General features: G+C 38.8%; 1 protein-coding gene across 1 annotated transcript in view; it reads left to right on the forward strand.

Annotated features, from left to right (window-relative positions):
* USH2A (usherin) overlaps window positions 1–19361 on the forward strand; it is a 580026-nt gene that overhangs the window by 58371 nt on the left and 502294 nt on the right. Inside the window, exons 9-10 of the mRNA XM_048843172.2 lie at window positions 14446–14641; window positions 15413–15543. Coding sequence (XP_048699129.2) covers window positions 14446–14641; window positions 15413–15543 — 327 coding nt within the window. The remainder of the gene's footprint in view (window positions 1–14445; window positions 14642–15412; window positions 15544–19361) is intronic.

Raw genomic sequence — 19361 nt, forward strand, 5'->3', positions numbered from 1 at the left:
GAACCAGACCCAAGCGTGTTGGTTTGTTTTCAGACTAGACTCAACCCAACCCAATCCCAGCACCTGTGGTGGGGTCCTGTTGGAATTGAATTGGGTTGCGAGGGTCTAGCTGCTGGCTCAGACTTTATTTTGTTTTCTCCACAGAGTTCCTGGGGGCTAATTACTCCCTGGCCCACCAGCTGCTCCCCTGTTCTCCTGGCCCAGCATTCCTCACTGTAGAGCGACCTGTTTCCCATGAACCTGTGTCTGCACTGCAGCCATAGCCTTGTCTTTAGGTCTTGGCCTGGTGGGGGCTTCTGGCTCCCCATAGCCAAAATCCATCTCTGGATGTCTCCTCTATGTAGGGTTGGTGACGTGGCAACCACGTGCCTCACTCCTGCTGCTGGCTGCCTCATTGTGCTGTGTGTGCTGCAGAATGAGAGGCGCTGCATCTTGTTGGCAAGCTTACCCTGCAGCACACCATGCTTAGTGAGGTGGTGGTGGCTGGTAGGAGCGGGAAAAGCAGTCACTGCCACGCCAACCCTACGGGCAGAAGAAGTTGATTAGAGACTACCTGACCCAAGCCCGAGAGTGTCAGGTTGTTTTCATACTTGATTCGACCCAATTCCAACACCTGTAGTCGTGTTCTGTGTGGATTTGGGTTGGATTGCAGGAATCTGTTCCTGAGCTTTCCCTCAAGCCTGGAATGTGCAGGAGAGGTGGGCTGCTCTGGGAACTGGGTGCAGGGAGAAACCAGTAGAGAATTGACAGTAGTTCCGTGTGGGGGGAGAGGGCTGCTGGCTGTGGGGAATAGGCAGATAATGTGAGGCTCTTGGGCTGCTCAGTGTGGGATGTCTTACAGGCCTTGTAGAGGGAGAGGGCTAAGTAAGAAAAAGGTCCTGTTTGGTTGAAGAAGTGGGAGAGTTTTCTCAGCTCCCGTTCCTTAGTGGGGAGCTTTATGGATGAACAGTCTCATCTTTAGCACCATGAGGAATATATCCCTTATCATTTTGTGCTCAACATTGATATATACAAATAATTATGTGAACAGATTTGTGGCTGGCTCAGTCAAAGTTGGATGTCTAAATAACAGCAATTGCTCAAGCAAAATTAGAAAGCTGACTAGAGTACCCTGCCAAACTCTTTCCTTCACCAAAAAATTTTAAATGTTATTTCCCCCTCATAGCTGTCTGTGCTTAATGTTTCTTCTTTTGAGTTATATCATATCTGTAAACTTCTTTAATAACTTAAAGTGGTGTTAATTGAAACCCACTATATCCTTTTTTATCACTGTGTTTCCGTAAAGCTAGCCTTAGGGTAGCTCATATCATAATAAGCACATTGCCAGCATACTTTGTGCATCAGGGGTAAGAACTTTATCCTCTCTCTGCCACATGATGAAATCACTCATCTATGATAAGCACTTGCATTAGCCCTTTCTTTGAGATAGGGCTGTAGGCTATCAAAATCATCTAAATTCTAATATAGTGATGTTGTAAACTCTGAAAAATTAGCGGGCTGGGTGTGTGTGGGCGTGCCTATTTTTTTTTCCAGATGAATACAGAAACAGGTACATTGCCGTACATATAAGTATTACAGGGACATTGTCAGCTTGGAAATCACATTTCTTTCCAAAAATCCCAAACTACTGTAGTAGTAAGTAGCCCCTAAAATAACTTTAACTGGAAGGTATTAGATTCTAAAAAATAATCTTTTTCATGTCATTTACGCTGTGCATTTAACAGCACTCTGCATGATCAGTTGCACTGTTTTTGTTGCTTGTACACATACTTCCAAAATTTGATGGATGTTACTCATTTCAGTCCCAAAGTTACCTCATTTCTACACAAATTTGGTGTTCCCTTCAGTTTTATTGTTGAAAATTAACCTCAAAAATAAAGAAATAAGAAACTGATCTTATAGAAAGAGCTATTTATTCTAAAGGAAAAGTCCCACTGCATTTTAAGTTTCTTGCATGAATAATTTTTGGTCTTTGTCACATCTTGTGTCCAATGGTGGACAAGCTTTCCTGGGGCCTGGAAAGTTTGACAGTAACAGCAACAAGCAAAGATGAAACTGAACGGGCAGCAAGAAGCAGAGAGAGAAAAGGTTGATGTGGGGTGAGAGGGTTAGCCTGAATTACATTTGTTGTTTTGCTCTCAGGATCACATCACAGATCCTTCTAAATATAAACAGAGGAACAGAGAGTCTTGTAACAATTTTTTTAAAGTAATTAAAAAATATTAAACTCTAATATTTAAATAGTAGAATACCAGAAAACTGAAGTTTTTAAAGTAGTCATTTTAAAAAAAATTCAAGTTGACAGTGTCCCTTTAATTAGAACAAGCATTGTGAAATGTGACTTTGTAAGTATTAATGATAAATATTTAATAAGATCTGGAAGTTCACCAAGCACTCTAGCAAGACCTGCGATACCTTGTGAAAACAAACCAAATACATATTAATGGTATAACTGCCTTATCAGATAACTTTTGTCATTGTTAAAGGACTGTTTCAGTGGGTGTCACATTTTTTGAATTGGCTTGAGTGCATTGTGGTTTAAATTAACCAAATTCATTCAGAGAAAAATAAGCAGGTTGTTTAATTATATTTTTTCATTCTTTAACAGCAATATCAATATCTACTAAAGATGAACCAAAATAGAATTGGTTATTTGCAACTCATTATTCCCTTCCCTGATTTTCATGGTGAATTTACATTAATGAGATCCAAATGGCTCAAGATTTTGAGTTTGTAAGGCAAAACACACAACTGATGTAATGCAAAACGGTGTAATGCACCTCTGTTTTTGACCATCTTGAGTAGCCATACACTCGTGGCTGGAACCAAGAGGGTGTTTTTCCTCTGTGTGGTTTACTTGGAACATAATGGTGGATATAGTACCTGAGTATGAAGACTTTAGTAGTCCTGTATTTGATACTACCATTGTTTCAAAATAAAAACCAGGTCATAGCCGTAGAGTTAGTTTTAAGACAGTAGATATGATACTCATTTCATTCAGGTTTTACCCCATCATAACTCTGTCGACTTCAGCAGAGGGGCTGCAGATGCTGCTATAACCCTGAGACTGCAGAAGTGGTTGCAGAAAGCTCTCTGGCTTGTGGAGGAGGATTTGGATCCCCCTGGGCTTTGCAGCTAATTCCTGCACAAAACTCATGTACTCTTTATACGGGTGTCAGGATTAATTCCACAGGTAGATGTCTTCTCTTTGTATTAAATCCCTCCATGCAGACTTAATGTAATGCAGTAAAAGCTGTGTTATCCTGCACTTTATCAACTGGAAAGCTCTAGAAACCGGCATTTCTGATATCTCAATACAAATCTTCAATCTAATAACCAGGACTGATGCTGAAGCTATTTGGGACCTGAGAATTTCCGAGAGCAGTCGGACTCCGCTTGATTTAGCCGAGAAGAGTCAAATACTGTTCTTTCTGTTTGTATCTGCCATTGTGATCGGTCGGTTTATTACTCGGTGTATTGTCCTGTGTTTATTGTAAAATATCAACACCACCCTACCATTATGGTATCCAAAATACCAGCAAAAAGCAAAGAAGAGACGCATAAGAGAGTTGTGTTAACATTAAAACAGAAAATAGATATTTGTACACGTCTTGAAAAGGACAAGAATAGGAATGTTTTGATGCAAGAGTACAATGTTGGCTCATCCACGATATACGACCTCAAGGATCGAAAAGGACAATTGTTCAATTTTTTTGCTAGTTGTGAGTCAAATAAAGCTGTTGAACAACAGCCTATTAGAGTATCTAGACAGTGTTTTATATGAATGGTTTTCACTGAAACGATTGGAGGGTGCCCCTATCTCTGGCTCATTGAAAAGGCAAAAGATTTTTATAACCAAATGCAATTGACTGAGCCATGTGCATTTTCTGCTGGGTGGCTTTCGTGTTTTAAACTTTGTCATGGCATTAGAAAGCTAGATGTGTCTGGTGAACAAAAATTGGCTGACCATGAAGCTGCAGAAAAATATTGTGAATTTTTAAAAAATTTAATTGCTGAACACGATCTGTCCCCTGAACAAATTTATAATGCTGATGAAACGGGCCTGTTTTGGCGATGCTGGCCAAATTCTGCCCTAGTAGGTGCAAGTGAATCTAATGCTGCTGGTTTTAAGCAGAATAAAGACAGACTAACTGTTCTCGTATGCTAATGCTGCAGGCTCGCATAAAGTAAAACTTTTAGTGATTGGAAAATATAATCATCCTAGAGCTTTCAAAGGTGTTGCACATTTTCACAGGTGTTGCACAAAGAGCAAGGTAATTCATGGACGGACAAATTTTTTATGATTGGTTTCATCATGTTTTTATACCTCGAGTGAAAGAACATTTTAGAAAAATAGGCTTACTTGAAGATAGCAAAGCTATTCTATTGCTAGACAATCGTAGAGCTCCCCTCATGAAACAGAGTTAGTGTCTGGTAATATTTTTATCATCTTTCTGCCTGCCAATGTTACTTCATTGATTCAACCTATGGACCAGGACATCATCCAGAACAAAAGGTTATTACAGAAGAGATTTCCTGAGAAAGTTGATCAATCATGAAGGCACTACACAGGACTTTCAATATCGTTATAATGTAAAAGATGCAATTTTTAATGTTGCTTGTGCCTGGAATTCTGTTAAAAGGTGACACATTAAGGAGAGCTTGGATAAAATTGTGGTCTAGTGTTATGTTTGCAGAAATGTCTTCTGATGAGGATGAATTTGAAGTCTTTAAAGTAAGAGTTAGAAAAAATACATTAGCATAAATTCTTGAAATGGTGGATACTCCTTCACACCCAGTCAACAAATTTCATGAAAGTGAGATAGAAAATTGGGTTGAAGCGGACAAGGAGGTTGAAGTGACACATACTGTTACTGATACAGAAATAATAGAGAATGTTTTGAATCCTGAAAAGTCAAAAGACACTGATAAAGACAGTGAAGAAGAAGATTTTAGTGAAGAGGCCAAAATAACTTGTGGAAAGGTTGCTTCAGCTTTTGATTCGATAGTTAAATTTGCAGAAAGGCAGTCATGTTATACTGCCCAGGAGGTTATGCAATTGCACATTCTGCATTCCACTTTTATGCAAAAGAGGCAGAAGACAAGCAAGCAAGCTAATATCGGGAATTTATTTAAAAAGCAGCTTCCAGGGTAAGTCATAGGGTTATTACAGATTCAGCCCAATCTGCTACACCTTCTACATCTACAATGATAATTGATGTTGATAATGATGACCCTGAGGCACTGCAAGATTCTGACGTGCCTTCTGAATCATCAAAGAAAGATTAAATTATGTTCGGTACAGTTTTAGTGTTAAGTGTATTTTTAGTGATCTGGGTATATGCCATGCGCTGCCCATAGTGATACATAGTGTCATAAGATAACCTACTGTTTAGAAACCTTTACCTGTATACACCTAAGTGCTTCAAGAAACCAACCACTCTGCAGTGCAGTACTACTACCGGATTGGTGAGTACCTTTTATTCATTTAATTGTATTCTAATTCTTTGCAAATTGGTATTCCGTTGGTAAGTATAAGTCTTAGTTAACTGGAATTTTTGACTACCCGGCAACCCCCATTCCCCCAACATGCCAGATAACAAAGCTTTTACTGTATTTTTGGGTAAATTTTCACTCTTTTGCAGGCACAAGTTACATCTGGATTTTTGAACCCACAAAAAGAGGTGTTCAAATCTTGTTACACCTCTATCTAATTATTGTGCTTTGGATATAAATCAAGTAGCTGTTGGATGAACTATTCATGTGTACCCATAATTTGTTTTGCAGGCATAAGTTTTATGAGAACAGATAACACTGCAAACAAGGTGACTGAGGTTTGAACTTGCAACACAAAATAGTAGTAGTAACTCAGGTTCTGCAAGTAAGGGAATATATGAAAATTGAATGATTTTTGTTGAGTACCTTGGAACAGAAATCTGAGATCCTTTGACAAACTCCTAACATATGGCATAGTGTGCCCTTGTCACATTTCCACTTGGTGCAGCTAAAGTTACCATCTTGAGCATATCTGGCATATACATCTGGATGGATGTTGCACTCTAAAGCAACAAAAGGAATTAAAAATCAAATAACTTACTACAGATGGAAATTGTCATTAAATAAATCACTTGCTTTTAGTCCTTATCTGAAATGGATCGGTCTAAGTTGAGTTTCCAGACACAACTATTTTTTTCCTTTTTAGAGAGTTTTGTTTGGGTTGAAGACACATTTTGATGTGAAATTTGGAGCAGGGAATCCTTCCTTATGAGTGATTTGCATATTAGACCCAGCAGATTCTGTATAGGAAACAAATATCTACATCTGAGAAAGAAAAACAAAAAAACTTTCCTGGAAGAATTTTAAAATTCTTCTGAACCACTGGAAAGATCGTCCATTACCATATGAAAAGTAATAACTTACTTCATAGAACACCCATTTTCAAATTGCTGTATGAAATGGAGTTAACTAATCTTTACAGCACCTCTATGATGTAGGTCAGGAAGTACCCTCAATTTAAAGTAGAAACTGAGGTGCAGAGAATGAGGTCCTGATCTTTCAAACATTTACACAAGTGGGTAGTTTCACAAACATGAGTAATCTTGTGTCCAAAGAAGTTTTTGGGCCAGTGGAACATCATATGAAAAACTGGAACTGTCCATGAAAAAATGTGGCCCTTGATCACTGTAGCTTTACCTTGCCATGCACAGAGACTCCCTTGAATTGGTCACAATGTTCTCCCTTCTGTTTCTGAGAAATGTGCATGCCCTGGATTCTGAGATGCTATGCATGCCCTGGAGGTGTTTGGGTGCAAGTTGAGACTCAGTTATTGTTACAACATAGAGGACCGAGGCCTTCAAAGTTTTCAACTTAAACAATCAATGCAATCAAATACCTCTTCTGTTTTCAGTGCCCATTAAATTAAAAGAGGGTGCTACGCTGTTGATCCCCATGAATCAGATCAGTAAGCCATTTTATACTATTACAGGAGAATTGACTATTAATAAAGCCAGTTTGGATCAGTATATTTTTAGATACCTAATAAATTATTTGTGTCTGAACTGTTACAGCTTTTAGTATAGTATGTACTAGTTAATTAAATTAATAAGTGCCTTGCTATCTCAGGCTGTCCAATAAATAGTGTACTGTAGTTGGGGCATCAGGGATAAATCTGGGAGGAAGCCAGTCATTTCAGAATTAACTGAAATGAAACATAGCTGGCAAATGATTGACTAGCGTTTGGGAAAACAGCAAGTAGAAAGCCATCTGGTCAGGAGCCTTACAAGCTTGAAAATTTCGAGTATCTTTTGACATGTCTCTGGAAGTTATGGGTTAGTCCATGAATTTATCCTTGGAAAACTACTGTCATTTCACAAATGAAAGATCATAGACTTCTAAAATATTTTGTTGTACAATATTTTGTTGTATTCATTGAAATATTGAAAGAGCTTGTTGCTGTCTCTAGTACCTGAAGACATGTTGCCCAGATGATCATTCACTAGGGGCGTTGTGGAAGGGTTACTGTTCTGTCTAAAAGGCTCATCCAACAGTAATACACTTCACTTTGCAAGGATGATGAAAATCCATATGAGATCTAAGTCAAATGGCAATTAAAGTTGCACTTGTCAGAGTTATCTTTTGCAGAAGTCAAAAAAGCGGGGCTGACTGGACAGTAAATTTCAGGGGCTCCTATCCATGTTAGTACGTGGGTTGGTCCTTTCCACGCTGTTTGGTTGGTTGAACCATGTTTGGCTACAGCTATATTTAAATTGTACTTTTATTTTTTTAATTATGGCTGAAAAGCCAGTTTAGATGGGATTTTAGGAATAAATTTCCAATGGAATTTATAGAAAACTAGGCTCCCACTCCTGTTACTGTTCATAGTGCTGTTGTATTCCTAACATTGTGTGTAAGTAGCTGAAAATGTAACTCCTGTGAACAATGATGAGAGTTGTAAACCTAAATTTCCAAATAGTTGGAAGACTATAGTTTTTGTAGCATAGCATTCCATATTGAAGTGGTAGCATTGATTCTTTGGAGGTGTCCACAATAATCTGCATGTTTTGGAGGAATTATGATACATTAGAAGAGCTTGAGTGAAAAAAAGTTGTATACTCTGTTATACTAGACAGGCTGCCATGCTGACTTTGATAATAAGCAAATTTAGGGCCTGATCACGGGGGGCGGGGGTGTGTGTGTTCCAGTTGCCCTACACTCACCATGAAGTTAAGTTACTATTTATTTGTTAATCACTGACTGCACACAAAGGGAAGATACAGATGATCCTATGATGTGGTCTGGTCAAGGTATAAACTGATGTGTGGCTAACTCAGTCTGGAATGGACTCTTCACTATAGGACACAGAATACCTAACTACCTTTTTCACATGTCCTAGCCACTAGACCACATTTTAGTCTCTTTTACTTTATTTTCTGAATTCCTACATATGCCTTCTTTGCAGTAGTATTATAACCTTATCAGAATCAAGAAATACAGGCCTTTCTACTTGCAGGTATTATTCCATTGCTATGGAGGTCTGCTTTACTGGATTATGGCATCTGACTGGATCAATAAGGAGTCATGTCTTCACTGAGAGAGGGCTGAAATTTTCCATGCTGGGTGTCTGCATTAGGCTGAATTATTAATTATTATTATTATTATTATTTATTTTATTTTATTATTTTTTTCAATTTCAGCCAGAATGATTCAGCTGTTTTTTGAGAACAAGGCTAATGACAAATAGACTGTTTTGCCCATGTTAAAAAAATTCTGGTGACCTTTTATTTGGAAAGCTAGAGCGGCCCAAGCTTTGGAGCAGGGACCTGAATTTTAGCTGTTGTCTGACCAACTTATCAGACTTTGAAAAATTGCAGTTTGCACATGCTCAGTAGAGACTAATATTTTATATCCGCTAAATCCCTCAAAGATTCTGTCCACAATGTGCAGACTCCAGCCTAGGGCTAAGCAGGACTTTGCCTGAAATTTCAGTTTTGGACTGCTGCAGGCCATCCTGGGACGGGATAACTGAACTGAGAGCAGGAGACTGTTTCCTGTGCTATCAGTGACTCTCTTCCTGGGTCCATGCCACAAAAGAGGAAGGTGCCTGATCTGAATGCAGAGGGGACAAGAGCCAGACCCCTGGTGGGAGTAGATTGGGAGAAGAAGCCTGGGGAGTGGCAGGGGTAGAGAAGTCTTGACTGGAGGCTGGCAGAGGGAAAGAGGGACATTGGAACTGGGAGTTGGGTGTGAGGAGACTATGACTGGCTGGGCAAGGAAACTAGGACTGGAAGAGATGATGGAGTGATACTGGGAGTCAGTATGTGGGTAGAGACTGAGATTGGATGAACAGTCAAGGGAGACTGGGACTGAGAATTGTTGAGGTGGGAGGTGAGGTATAAGCAACAGGATGGAACATTTTAACAGAATTAGGAAGATGGGCTTAATTAAGTACAACTTATTGTAAGGCTTAAAATGCTTGTACCTTTTCAAGCACCACTCTGCATTCTTGATATGTTGAAGATTGCTTCACTGTGATTTTCCTCCAGCATTCCAAATGATTAATAGGGAACTCTGCACATCTGCATTCAAGCTGATGTCATTAGGTCTATTCACCAATTTGCTGTATCCAGGAATTGTGATAAAATGATGACAAATTAGAGCAAAGACTTGTTTTGACTAATGAATTGGGTCAAGATAAGCTAGATATTTTGAGCCAGCTGACTTCATGTAATGCATTTTCCCAGAAAACTATCCCCAGAGAAAGTAAGAGGATCAGATGTATGTCAGCTTGGACATCTTTTTCCATTCGTGTGCATAGACTGAGCCAAACTCTGAAAGGTACTTGTCTGCACCTAGTCCTGTCAGAGAGAAATGACACCCAACATGATTTACTGACATCAGTACTATACTGGAGAAAGGACGTTCTGTCTATAATTAGCAGTCGTCGTCACTAAGCTGTGTCCAGTTCAGGGCACGCACTTTAAGAAGGATGAGAACAAATTGGAGACACTCCAGAGGAGAGGAGTAAAAATAAGAGGTTTAGAAAACATGCCTTTTGAGGAAAGGGTGAAAGATTTGTGCATGTTTACTCTAGAGAAGAGAAGCTGAGAAGAGTTGTCAAACTTGTTAAGGGCAGTTATAAAAAGGACAGTGATAAATTGTTCTCCATGTCCACCAAGTATAGAACAAGAAGTAATCAGCTTAGTTTGCAGTGTGGGAGATTTAGGTTAGATATTGGGGAAAACTTTGTAACTATAAGAATAGTTTAGCACTAGAACAGGTTATCCTAAGAAGGTTGTAAAATACCTGTCATTGGCGCTTTCTAAGGAAAGATTAGACTGACAAGACCACTTGATCTGAGAAATCCTAGATGTGGGACAAACACCCAAGATTCAGTATGCGAGGAAAAATAGTAGGTGAGGGAGCCTGATGCAATATGGATTCATGCCTATAAAGAATATCCTCCTCATCATTTCAATTTCTTGATTCTAGTATATCTGCTATCAATAGGGTGTAATCCCAGGTTGTTCCAGATCTGTGTGTGGTTCAGGGCTAGAAGTGGGTCTATGATAAGGACCATCCTTTGGAAAGAGGGACTTGTGAGAGGTGTGCTAGCTCTGACAAATAAAAATGAGTGGCAGCCTAAGTACCACAAAGCGACTGAAAGATTCAACCCATTTTAATCCCCTATTTTTTATAACTCCTTTGTAACTGTCCCTAGGTAATTCTTGATTTTGAAAACTCATTCTATAAATAATCTTGCAGAAAAGCAACTCATGGTAAAATATACAGTAACGGAAACTTCCAGAATCTGATTTGGCCAAAATGTATCAAGAACATATTTTAAAATATTTTACGTTCTATTCCAGTGTCTTGCCATTGGTACCTCCATTCTCTCTAAGCCTTTCCCTTAGAACCACAAATATTTGTAACCTGGCACAAATGTTTAGAAAATATCCTGAGTCATTTTTCCAAAATTGGACACTGCAGTGTTTAGGAATAGGGTAATAGTCCTTTAAACAGATGTTTGTGTGCCTAAATCTTCCAGTCATCATAATGTCATACATTTCAGCCAGCACTGGATCAAATTTAGTTTTGTGTTGTACCGTGGCTTTTGTTATTGGCATAGTTACATTTTGCAGATGTAAAAAAGCTAGAAGCAAAGGCCTTTCAGTATGATCTCCCATTACATATGAAATTAGAGCTCCTATTCCATACTTGTGCAGCTAGATCCCAGATAATGGTTTACTAGCTATATGTAAGTTTGCAAGGCCTAGCTGTATACATACAGCTGTTCTGACATATTTCTGGCAGCGTCTAGAACAGAATACACAGAGGTCTTACAACTATTGAAAGGAATACTACACCATTCCTATACACGGCAGACACACAGTATGTCCTATGGCACAGATGATTTGTGATATAGTTGTCTCTAAAAGATGCTGTCTACACTAGAGTTTAAGTGAAGTCCAAGACTTAAATAACTAAATCACTGTTGACCAAAAATTATCTCCAGTGTCAAATGCCAACATCCTGGACCCCTCCCATTAAGGCTTCAGTTGGGAGCATGGGACAAACAGCACTTGTTGCTTTGGTGCATTACTTCCTCCTGCTTGTTGACAATAAAAATACATCCATTCTCATTCTACTGGACCTTTCAAGCATTTAATACCATTGATAACCAAACACTCTTGTCCTGTCCTCAAGAAACTGCAGGAGTTTCCTTGTTAAGCAAACCCAGAACGGTTATGGTCAAAAGCTCTCACTTATGAGGTTTTGCAAGGTTGAGTCCCCATCCTGTTCAATACCTATATAAACGTGTCTAGAAAGCTAGTAAGACAAAACAGGCTGCAGTGCCAGCAGTGTGTGGACAACACCCAGCTCTACATTTCTCTCATTGCAAACATTAAGGGCTCTCTCTCCAAGCTTTCCAAAAGTGCCTAGCTGAAGAGCAGATGACTGAAGTTGAACCTTGACAAGACTGAGAGCATGCTGGTAGGAAGAAGGAAGTGCTTTGAAGAATTCACCTCTATTTCAGCCCTCGCTATTGAAGTAATCTATACTCATATTGTTAGATTGAACTGCTGCCTTGGGAGCTGTCTTAGGCTGCACTGCGCTAAGGTACCCAAATAGCCATGGTGCAAAGAACACCCACTTCATCCGTGACTAGCCAGAGGAATGTGCTGGATTCTGTTTGTTATTGATCAGGCCACAGTGACCTACATATTCATAACCTCAGAGTGGCCTACTGAAAATTTCAGTATCTAGGAGTGAAGCTCAATGGCCTGAGGAAGCTACAGCTGCTTCATACAACAGCAATTCATCTGCTCACTAACACTGTTTTTTAGGAACACGTCCTCCAAATTCGCTGCTTCCTGTGCTGGCTTCCCATTGAATGCAGAGTCTAGTTCAAGGTCGTCAGACTGATTTTAAAATCCCTGCGTGGTATTGTCTCTGTCTATGTGAGAGATTACCTTTCCTACTGCAATGATGACTTCACGTGACAGCTTCACTCCACAGGAAAAAAGAATCTGTTGACAAATGGGAAGACTCATACTCACAGAAGAGAGAACCAGAGAAGTTTTGGACAAAGACAACAGAACTCAGTCAGACGGAATGAGAACGATAACCACCTTCACCGTATTCAGAACTAAATGTATCTTAACTTTCCTGCAATAACCTTCTCAAACTCAACCACCCCCCTCTCTTAATATATTTGTTTGTTTCTACCAACAGAGAGAGAAAAATGTTTGTTTACTGGGCCAAATTCAGACTCTTTTTATGCATACAATTACTTCATTGAAAAAATGAAACTGCACTTCCTCAAATGAAGTTTGAATTTTGTCCATTTTGCTTTGGCTTTCTCATACCATTCAACTTTTTCCCATTCTCTTGCTCTTCGTGTTGGTGGAGTGTTTCTTAGCTTATGTATGTCTCAATACATAAGCTCCTTTTACTTTCTGTGCTTGTTCTCATTGTGGTGCTGTAATTAAGAAACGTAAGAACAGTCATACTGGGTCAGACCAAAGGTCCATCTAGCCCAGTATCCTGTCTTCTGACAGTGGCCAATGCCAGGTTCCCCAGAGGGAATGAACAGAACAGGTAGTCTTCAAGTGATCCATCCCCTGTCGCACATTAATTGGATCATTTCTGAATAATTAGAATGTCATTGTCCAAAATACCATCCATTAGTTATCTGTAAGAAATTCATTTTTTTTTGTTTTTGATGAACCAATAGCCACAATAAACCTTCTCCTTGAAGTTTTGCAGAGTCTATTATAAATTTGAGATTATTCTCATTTCATACTTTTTACAAAGCATTACAGATAGTGCAATAGCCTGGTTTCAACAGAACTTGAACAGAAATTTTGGGTTCTTTCGGAGTCTAGGCTATTTTGTTCTGTTTAATTTCACATGAAGGAATAAATTTAAAATCATTTGCTTTTGTAAATACTAAATAAATTTGAAGAAATAAAAACCCTTTTGATAAGAAAACATTTTGCCACAGGACACTTACATAAACAACTGCAACTGGTTCACTAATACTGCATCAGTATCATATTTCACGCTTAATTTGGTAAATAAATTATCTATAGAACTGGAGAGATTTTGGTTTAATCAGCTTTTAAATCACACCAAACTTTCTTAACTTAAGTGGACATTAGAAATCACTGGTGAAATAAGGGCAAACAATTCAGACAAATGTATAACTTAAAGCAATAGTTCCAGTTGGTGGATGCTTACAAACATTTTTAGGGTTTTTAAATTAATAACATTGTGTATCAGTAATGATATTTTACCATTTTTTTTCTGAACATGTACAGAGTGCTTTTAAGTAGTTTGGAATGATGACTAATATTTATATTATTGAGCTTGGAAATATTTGTATAAAACATGTGTGTAGGGCCAGATTATAGCGAGCCTTGTGTAGGTGCATTATGGCGGGGGTGGGAGGGTACAAGGGGACCATCTTTAGGTGCCTAAATGCCATTGTAATTTTACAAGATTTTAATTTTACAGGCTAAAATATAGCTTTGAAGATCTGGGGACCCCGAAAACCATGGAGAGAGGCGTTATACCTATTTATTATATCTTAAAGCCCAAAAATGCCTAAGCAGGTTAGATGTCCAATTCCCATTGAACTACTTGGGCATTTTTGCAAATCCCACCAGCGACCTATCTGTATCTTTAAGTCCCTACATGCCTTTGTAAATCTCACCCTAAGTCTGAACTAAGTTTTCTAGCAGTTTTTATTGTATTATATTTTATATCCCCCTTGAACTTAATTCTTGTGGAAGAGTTTTGAATGTTTTTTGCTTGCCAAACGTTTTTTAAAAGTCTATATGCCAACGTGTTCAACAGTGAAAAAAGGAAAAGCATAAAATGCAATATGAATATGTACCTTGCAGAGATATAAAGCGATAAACTTTCTTTTTTTTTAAATTTTAGTGTGAGCGCTGTTTGCCATTATATCGTGACAAGCCTTTTCATCCAGGTGACCAAGTTCAAGCTTATAATTGTAAACCTTGTCAGTGCTATGGCCATGCAGTAAGCTGCCACTATGACATGGCAATGGATTCTTTTCCTAATGAACACAATAGAGGAGGTGGCGGAGTATGTGATAACTGTCAACATAACACCACAGGTAATTTAACAAGCAACATCAAAATATGTAGGGACATTTTGGAGAGAGTCAGTCATAAAAACCCAAATGGTTCTGAGGTTCAAGAATGATGAAGAGAAAATTAAAATTTTTTAAGTATAGCCCCTGTGTACTTCAGTAGCTAGAATTATGTAAACAGCTAAGATAGAGAAATGCCATTACTATAATGCAATATAATTTTGTATAGAATCTTCCATGTAAATTATATCCCAGCATACTTTATTATAGCATGAACATCTGCTGCAGTTAAGCTTGCAAAGTGGTTTCCATTATACGTGATGTACAGTGTTTATATCAGGACCATCGCATTGGTCTAACCAGGTAACATATAGCAAACAAGATTCTTGGTAAAATATCAGATTCCTCTTTAATGAGTAAAAATTTGCTCACTCCATATGTAGAGGGTTTGCATGCTTATTTCAGTGTTCTTGGCTTTCTCTATGAAAGGGGAAAATTTGAGGTTCAACAGTAAGTTGTCCAGAAAAATGTATAGACATTCACGTAGCATAGCTCTATAGAAGTGTGGTATTATATAACAGATGGAAGTTTAATGGAGTAAAACACAGTCTGTAACAGGTTCATTGTTTCATATGCTCTGGATCACTAAATTGGCAGGTAGAGATGAAAGGTGCATTAAAATGGACATCCTGAAAATTATAGAATTCTCTCAAAGGAATAGAGTCTTTAATTTTGAATTATACAGCTAATTTTAATGAATTGGAAGCCATAATGCATAACCTTTCCCTCATGCAGGAAGAAACTGTGAGATGTGTAAGGATTTCCATTACCGGCAAGCAGGTGCAGATCTTTCCGCTGTCGATGTTTGTAAAACCTGTGACTGCTACACAGCAGGCACCAAAAATAATAGCCTCCTGTGTGATAAGGTAAGTGATCTCAACACAAAATATCAACAAATGTTCTATCCGCTGGTTGGCGTATCAGTAACATTAATGACAAGATGTGCTTAAATGGATACTGCTTTATATAAGTTGCTGTAGTTTCTCCTTTACAAAATGGTGGCTGATTCATACTGAAGACTGGAAGGCTAACAAGACTTTGTAAGCAATCTGAGAATGGCGTTAGGTGCAGAGCTTTGTCCTGCAATCAGGAGTGAATGTAAAATATACACGTACAAATTTTCAGAAATAAATATGGTTTTGAATGCCCAACTTGAGCACCATCCCTCTTAAAATCTGGGCTCTTTAGAGTGTCTCAGGTGGTGCACTCAAAAAATTGATGCACCAAAAATTACTGGTCAATTTTGAAAATGTAGACAGAGTCCAAATTACACTAAAATTTAATTAACTTTCCTCCTGATATGTAGACAAGGATTGATCTCCATATAAGTCACCATGTTCCTCTTGTTTTGAAAAATAAAAAGGAAAAAAAGGCATCAGCTATGCTTCTTGAGTCTTTGGATCTCATTTACAAGAAAGGCATATAGTCTGCTAATAAATCTTACTGTGTCTTTCAAAGTGCCTACTGAGTGCCTGTTAAAATGGTGCTCAGTCACAGTGTAAGAATGATAAATCATGGGATTGAATCCAGCAACATGTTATAAAATGCTGGGTTGGTGGTGTTTTTTCCTCATACCTGCATACGGAAAATAAAGTGAGCAAGAAAACACAAGTGACATTCAAGTCTTGCATATGCGTTGCGTTGAAAAATGCGTTGACACAGTTTTTTTTATCACATTGTACCAGAATTCTGACCCTGAACTGGCTCTGATAGGCAGTTTTGCAGCGGCTTTTTTAGTCTCCCCAAATGTAATTTTAAAATCTGGAACCATTTCCTCGGTATATTTCAACATATGTTGTTATTTCTTTTCCATCGACGGTTAACAACTTCTTCATAAAATAATCCATTGTAACATTTGTCCTATAATTTGTTTTACTTTTGTTTATTTTACTTAGATTGTAAGATCTTTGTGGTAGTGTTTTCTTTGTAGTCTTGATCCTACAAATGACTCCTACAAATGGTACGGAAAACTATGTGACTTCATCTGCCTGTGCAGAGCTCATTGCAGGGCTGCTGTCTATGTTTGTAAAGCCACGTGTAAAGTTAGAGCCCTATATTTTAATAATGGTAATACCCAATAGCTACAAGCAGAAACAGACTCTCTGATCTCCATCTTCTGAGGATGATGCTTCTTAACTACAGTGCAGAAATGAAAATCCTTTAAAACTCCAGAAACAATATTAGGACCTCACACTGTTGTAAGGCACTAAAGCAAGAAGGAAATAAATGAGAAATTAGAGACTAGTTTTAACATTCGCTGTTGCTGATGATTTGTTACTCTAGTCTAACAGTAACTTGGGGTAATAATTAAAGGTGGTAAAATAAATTCAAAAATTATTAACTGATGCAACATCATCATCATCATCATCACTGGCGATCCTTCAAGATCGAGGATGATCTTTTTCACAGGTTTTATTTTTCAAGGGTCCTTTGGTGACTGAGGAGTTCAATCGTTGAACCACAGGCTCATTGGCAGACATTGTATGCGGTGTTGGAAGACAGGTTTGGGCCACGATTGCTGCGTAGCAGTTGTCTTTCCTTTTTTTTTCTGGTGTTTTTCTCTAACTAGGGCAAGGCGATTTTCCTCAAAAGTGGCTGCTTCCTCTCTGACAAGTCTTTGCCAGTTATCTCTATCCTGGGCTGCTGTCTCCCAGTGTGTGGTGTCAATGCCACATCTCTTGATGTTTATCTTGAGGGTGTCTTTATAGTTTGTCTTTCGGCCTCCCCAATTCCTTTCTCCTTTGGTGAGTTGGGCGTACAGCACTTGTTTTGGTAAGCGTATATCAGGCATGTGCACACAGTGCCTGCTCCACCTCAGCTGGTGCTGGATAATCAGGGCCTCAACACTGAAGATGATGGCCTCTGTGAGGACACTGACATTAGTGCGGCGATCCTCCCACTTTATGCTGAGGATCTTCCAAAGAAAGTGCTGGGTGCTGGTGTTCCAGGTTTTTCAGGTGTTTTCTGTAGGTCACCCACGTCTCACAGCCATAGAGGAGAGTTGGGATTATAACTTCTTTATAAACTAAAAGTCCAGTATGTGTTCTGATGTTGTGATTGTTGAATACCTGGTGAGATAGGCTGCCAAAGGCAAGGCTGGTATAGTGGATTCTATGTTGAATCTCGACATTTATGTCTGCCCTCTGTGAGAGATGGCTACCAAGATAGGCAAAGAATTCTACATTTTCCAGTTCTTCTTTGTCAATGTAGATCTTCCTTGCTGGGTCTGATGATTGACCGGGGATTGGCTGGTGGAGAACTTTTGTTTTGCCAATGTTCAGAGTTGGCCTTAGGCTTTTGTAAGTATCAGAGAAGCAATTAAGAGCTGTTTGAAGATCCTCCTTTGAGTGTGCAACTATGGCACAATCATCTGGGTACTGGAGTTCAGTTATTGTTGCCGATATTACTTTAGTTCTGGCATGGAGACGAGAAAGGTTGAGGTTGCCTTCAGTCCAATATTGGATGCAAATGCCCTGCGGTAGACGGTCTTGGGTTAATGTTTTCATAGCTGAAAAAAAGGGTGGGTGCTACTACACAACCTTATTTTATGCCAGTTTGGATGACAAAGGGCTCAGAGGTAGAGCCACTGCACAGGATGGAGACAGTCATCTGGTCATGGAGGAGTCTTACAATGGTGATAAATTGGCTTGGGCAGCCAAACTTTGACATGATTTTCCACAGACCCTCATGATTGACAGAGTCAAAAGCTATGGTCAGATTGATAAAGGCCATATACAGCTCCTGGTGTTGTTCTTGACATTTTTCCTAAATCTGCCTGGCTGTGAAAATCATGTCTGAGGTGCCTCGTGATGATCTGAAGCCACACTGGACTCTGGAAATACTTCTTCTGCAAGGGGGAGCAGGCGATTCAGTAAGATTCTAGCAAGAATCTTCCCAGCAATGGAGAGGAGGGCAATGCCTTGATAGTTGCCACAGTAGGCCCTCTCTCCCTTTTTGAAAATACAATACAATAATGAAAGAGGCTGAGGCATGAGCTTGAAGCTGTGATTATAAAAAAAAACAAGAAAAAAAGGGGAAAATGGGGGAGACTGAGCTGCTCAAAAAGGCATCAGTAGACTGCTGCAATAGAAGCAGGGCAGAGAGAAATGATTAAGAGGCATTAAAAATAGATTAATAAGGCTGTAGACTAAGGGCTTAAATGAATTACATGAAATAGAAAGGCATCATTGAAGGAAGTGTTTCCAGGTCTGACCCATGGAAGATGGAATCATAAGGAATAAGGACCCTACTCATGAAAATTAATTGTCACATCACAATGATAATTTTCAAGGAAATACGCTAAAAACGATATAGAATACAGTTTCACTGCATAATTTACCATTTCCTGCAATTCATCAATGGTTTTTTCTTCTGCACAGAACTAGTTATCTGTCATCAAGCTCTAAAGAGCTGCGGAATTCCAAAAGGGAACATTTGAATTACCCCAAAGCATATTTACTGATCGTGTACAAAAATATGCATAGATAAAATTACCTTACCTTCATTAACCCTTTCACTCTGCTCTTGATGGGAAATGTGAATTTATATGTGTTGTATTTTTATTTGAATGGATTCTGAATGCTTAGAGGGCAGTAGGTAGTGTACACTCACAGACTGCTATGTTCTAGTAACTGTGATGAGGTGTTCACCCCACACTTGTCCTGAAAGGGTTAATGAAGACAAA

Source organism: Caretta caretta, chromosome 3 (genome assembly GCF_965140235.1).
Source record: "Caretta caretta isolate rCarCar2 chromosome 3, rCarCar1.hap1, whole genome shotgun sequence".
In the NCBI taxonomy this organism is placed as follows: domain Eukaryota; kingdom Metazoa; phylum Chordata; order Testudines; family Cheloniidae; genus Caretta; species Caretta caretta.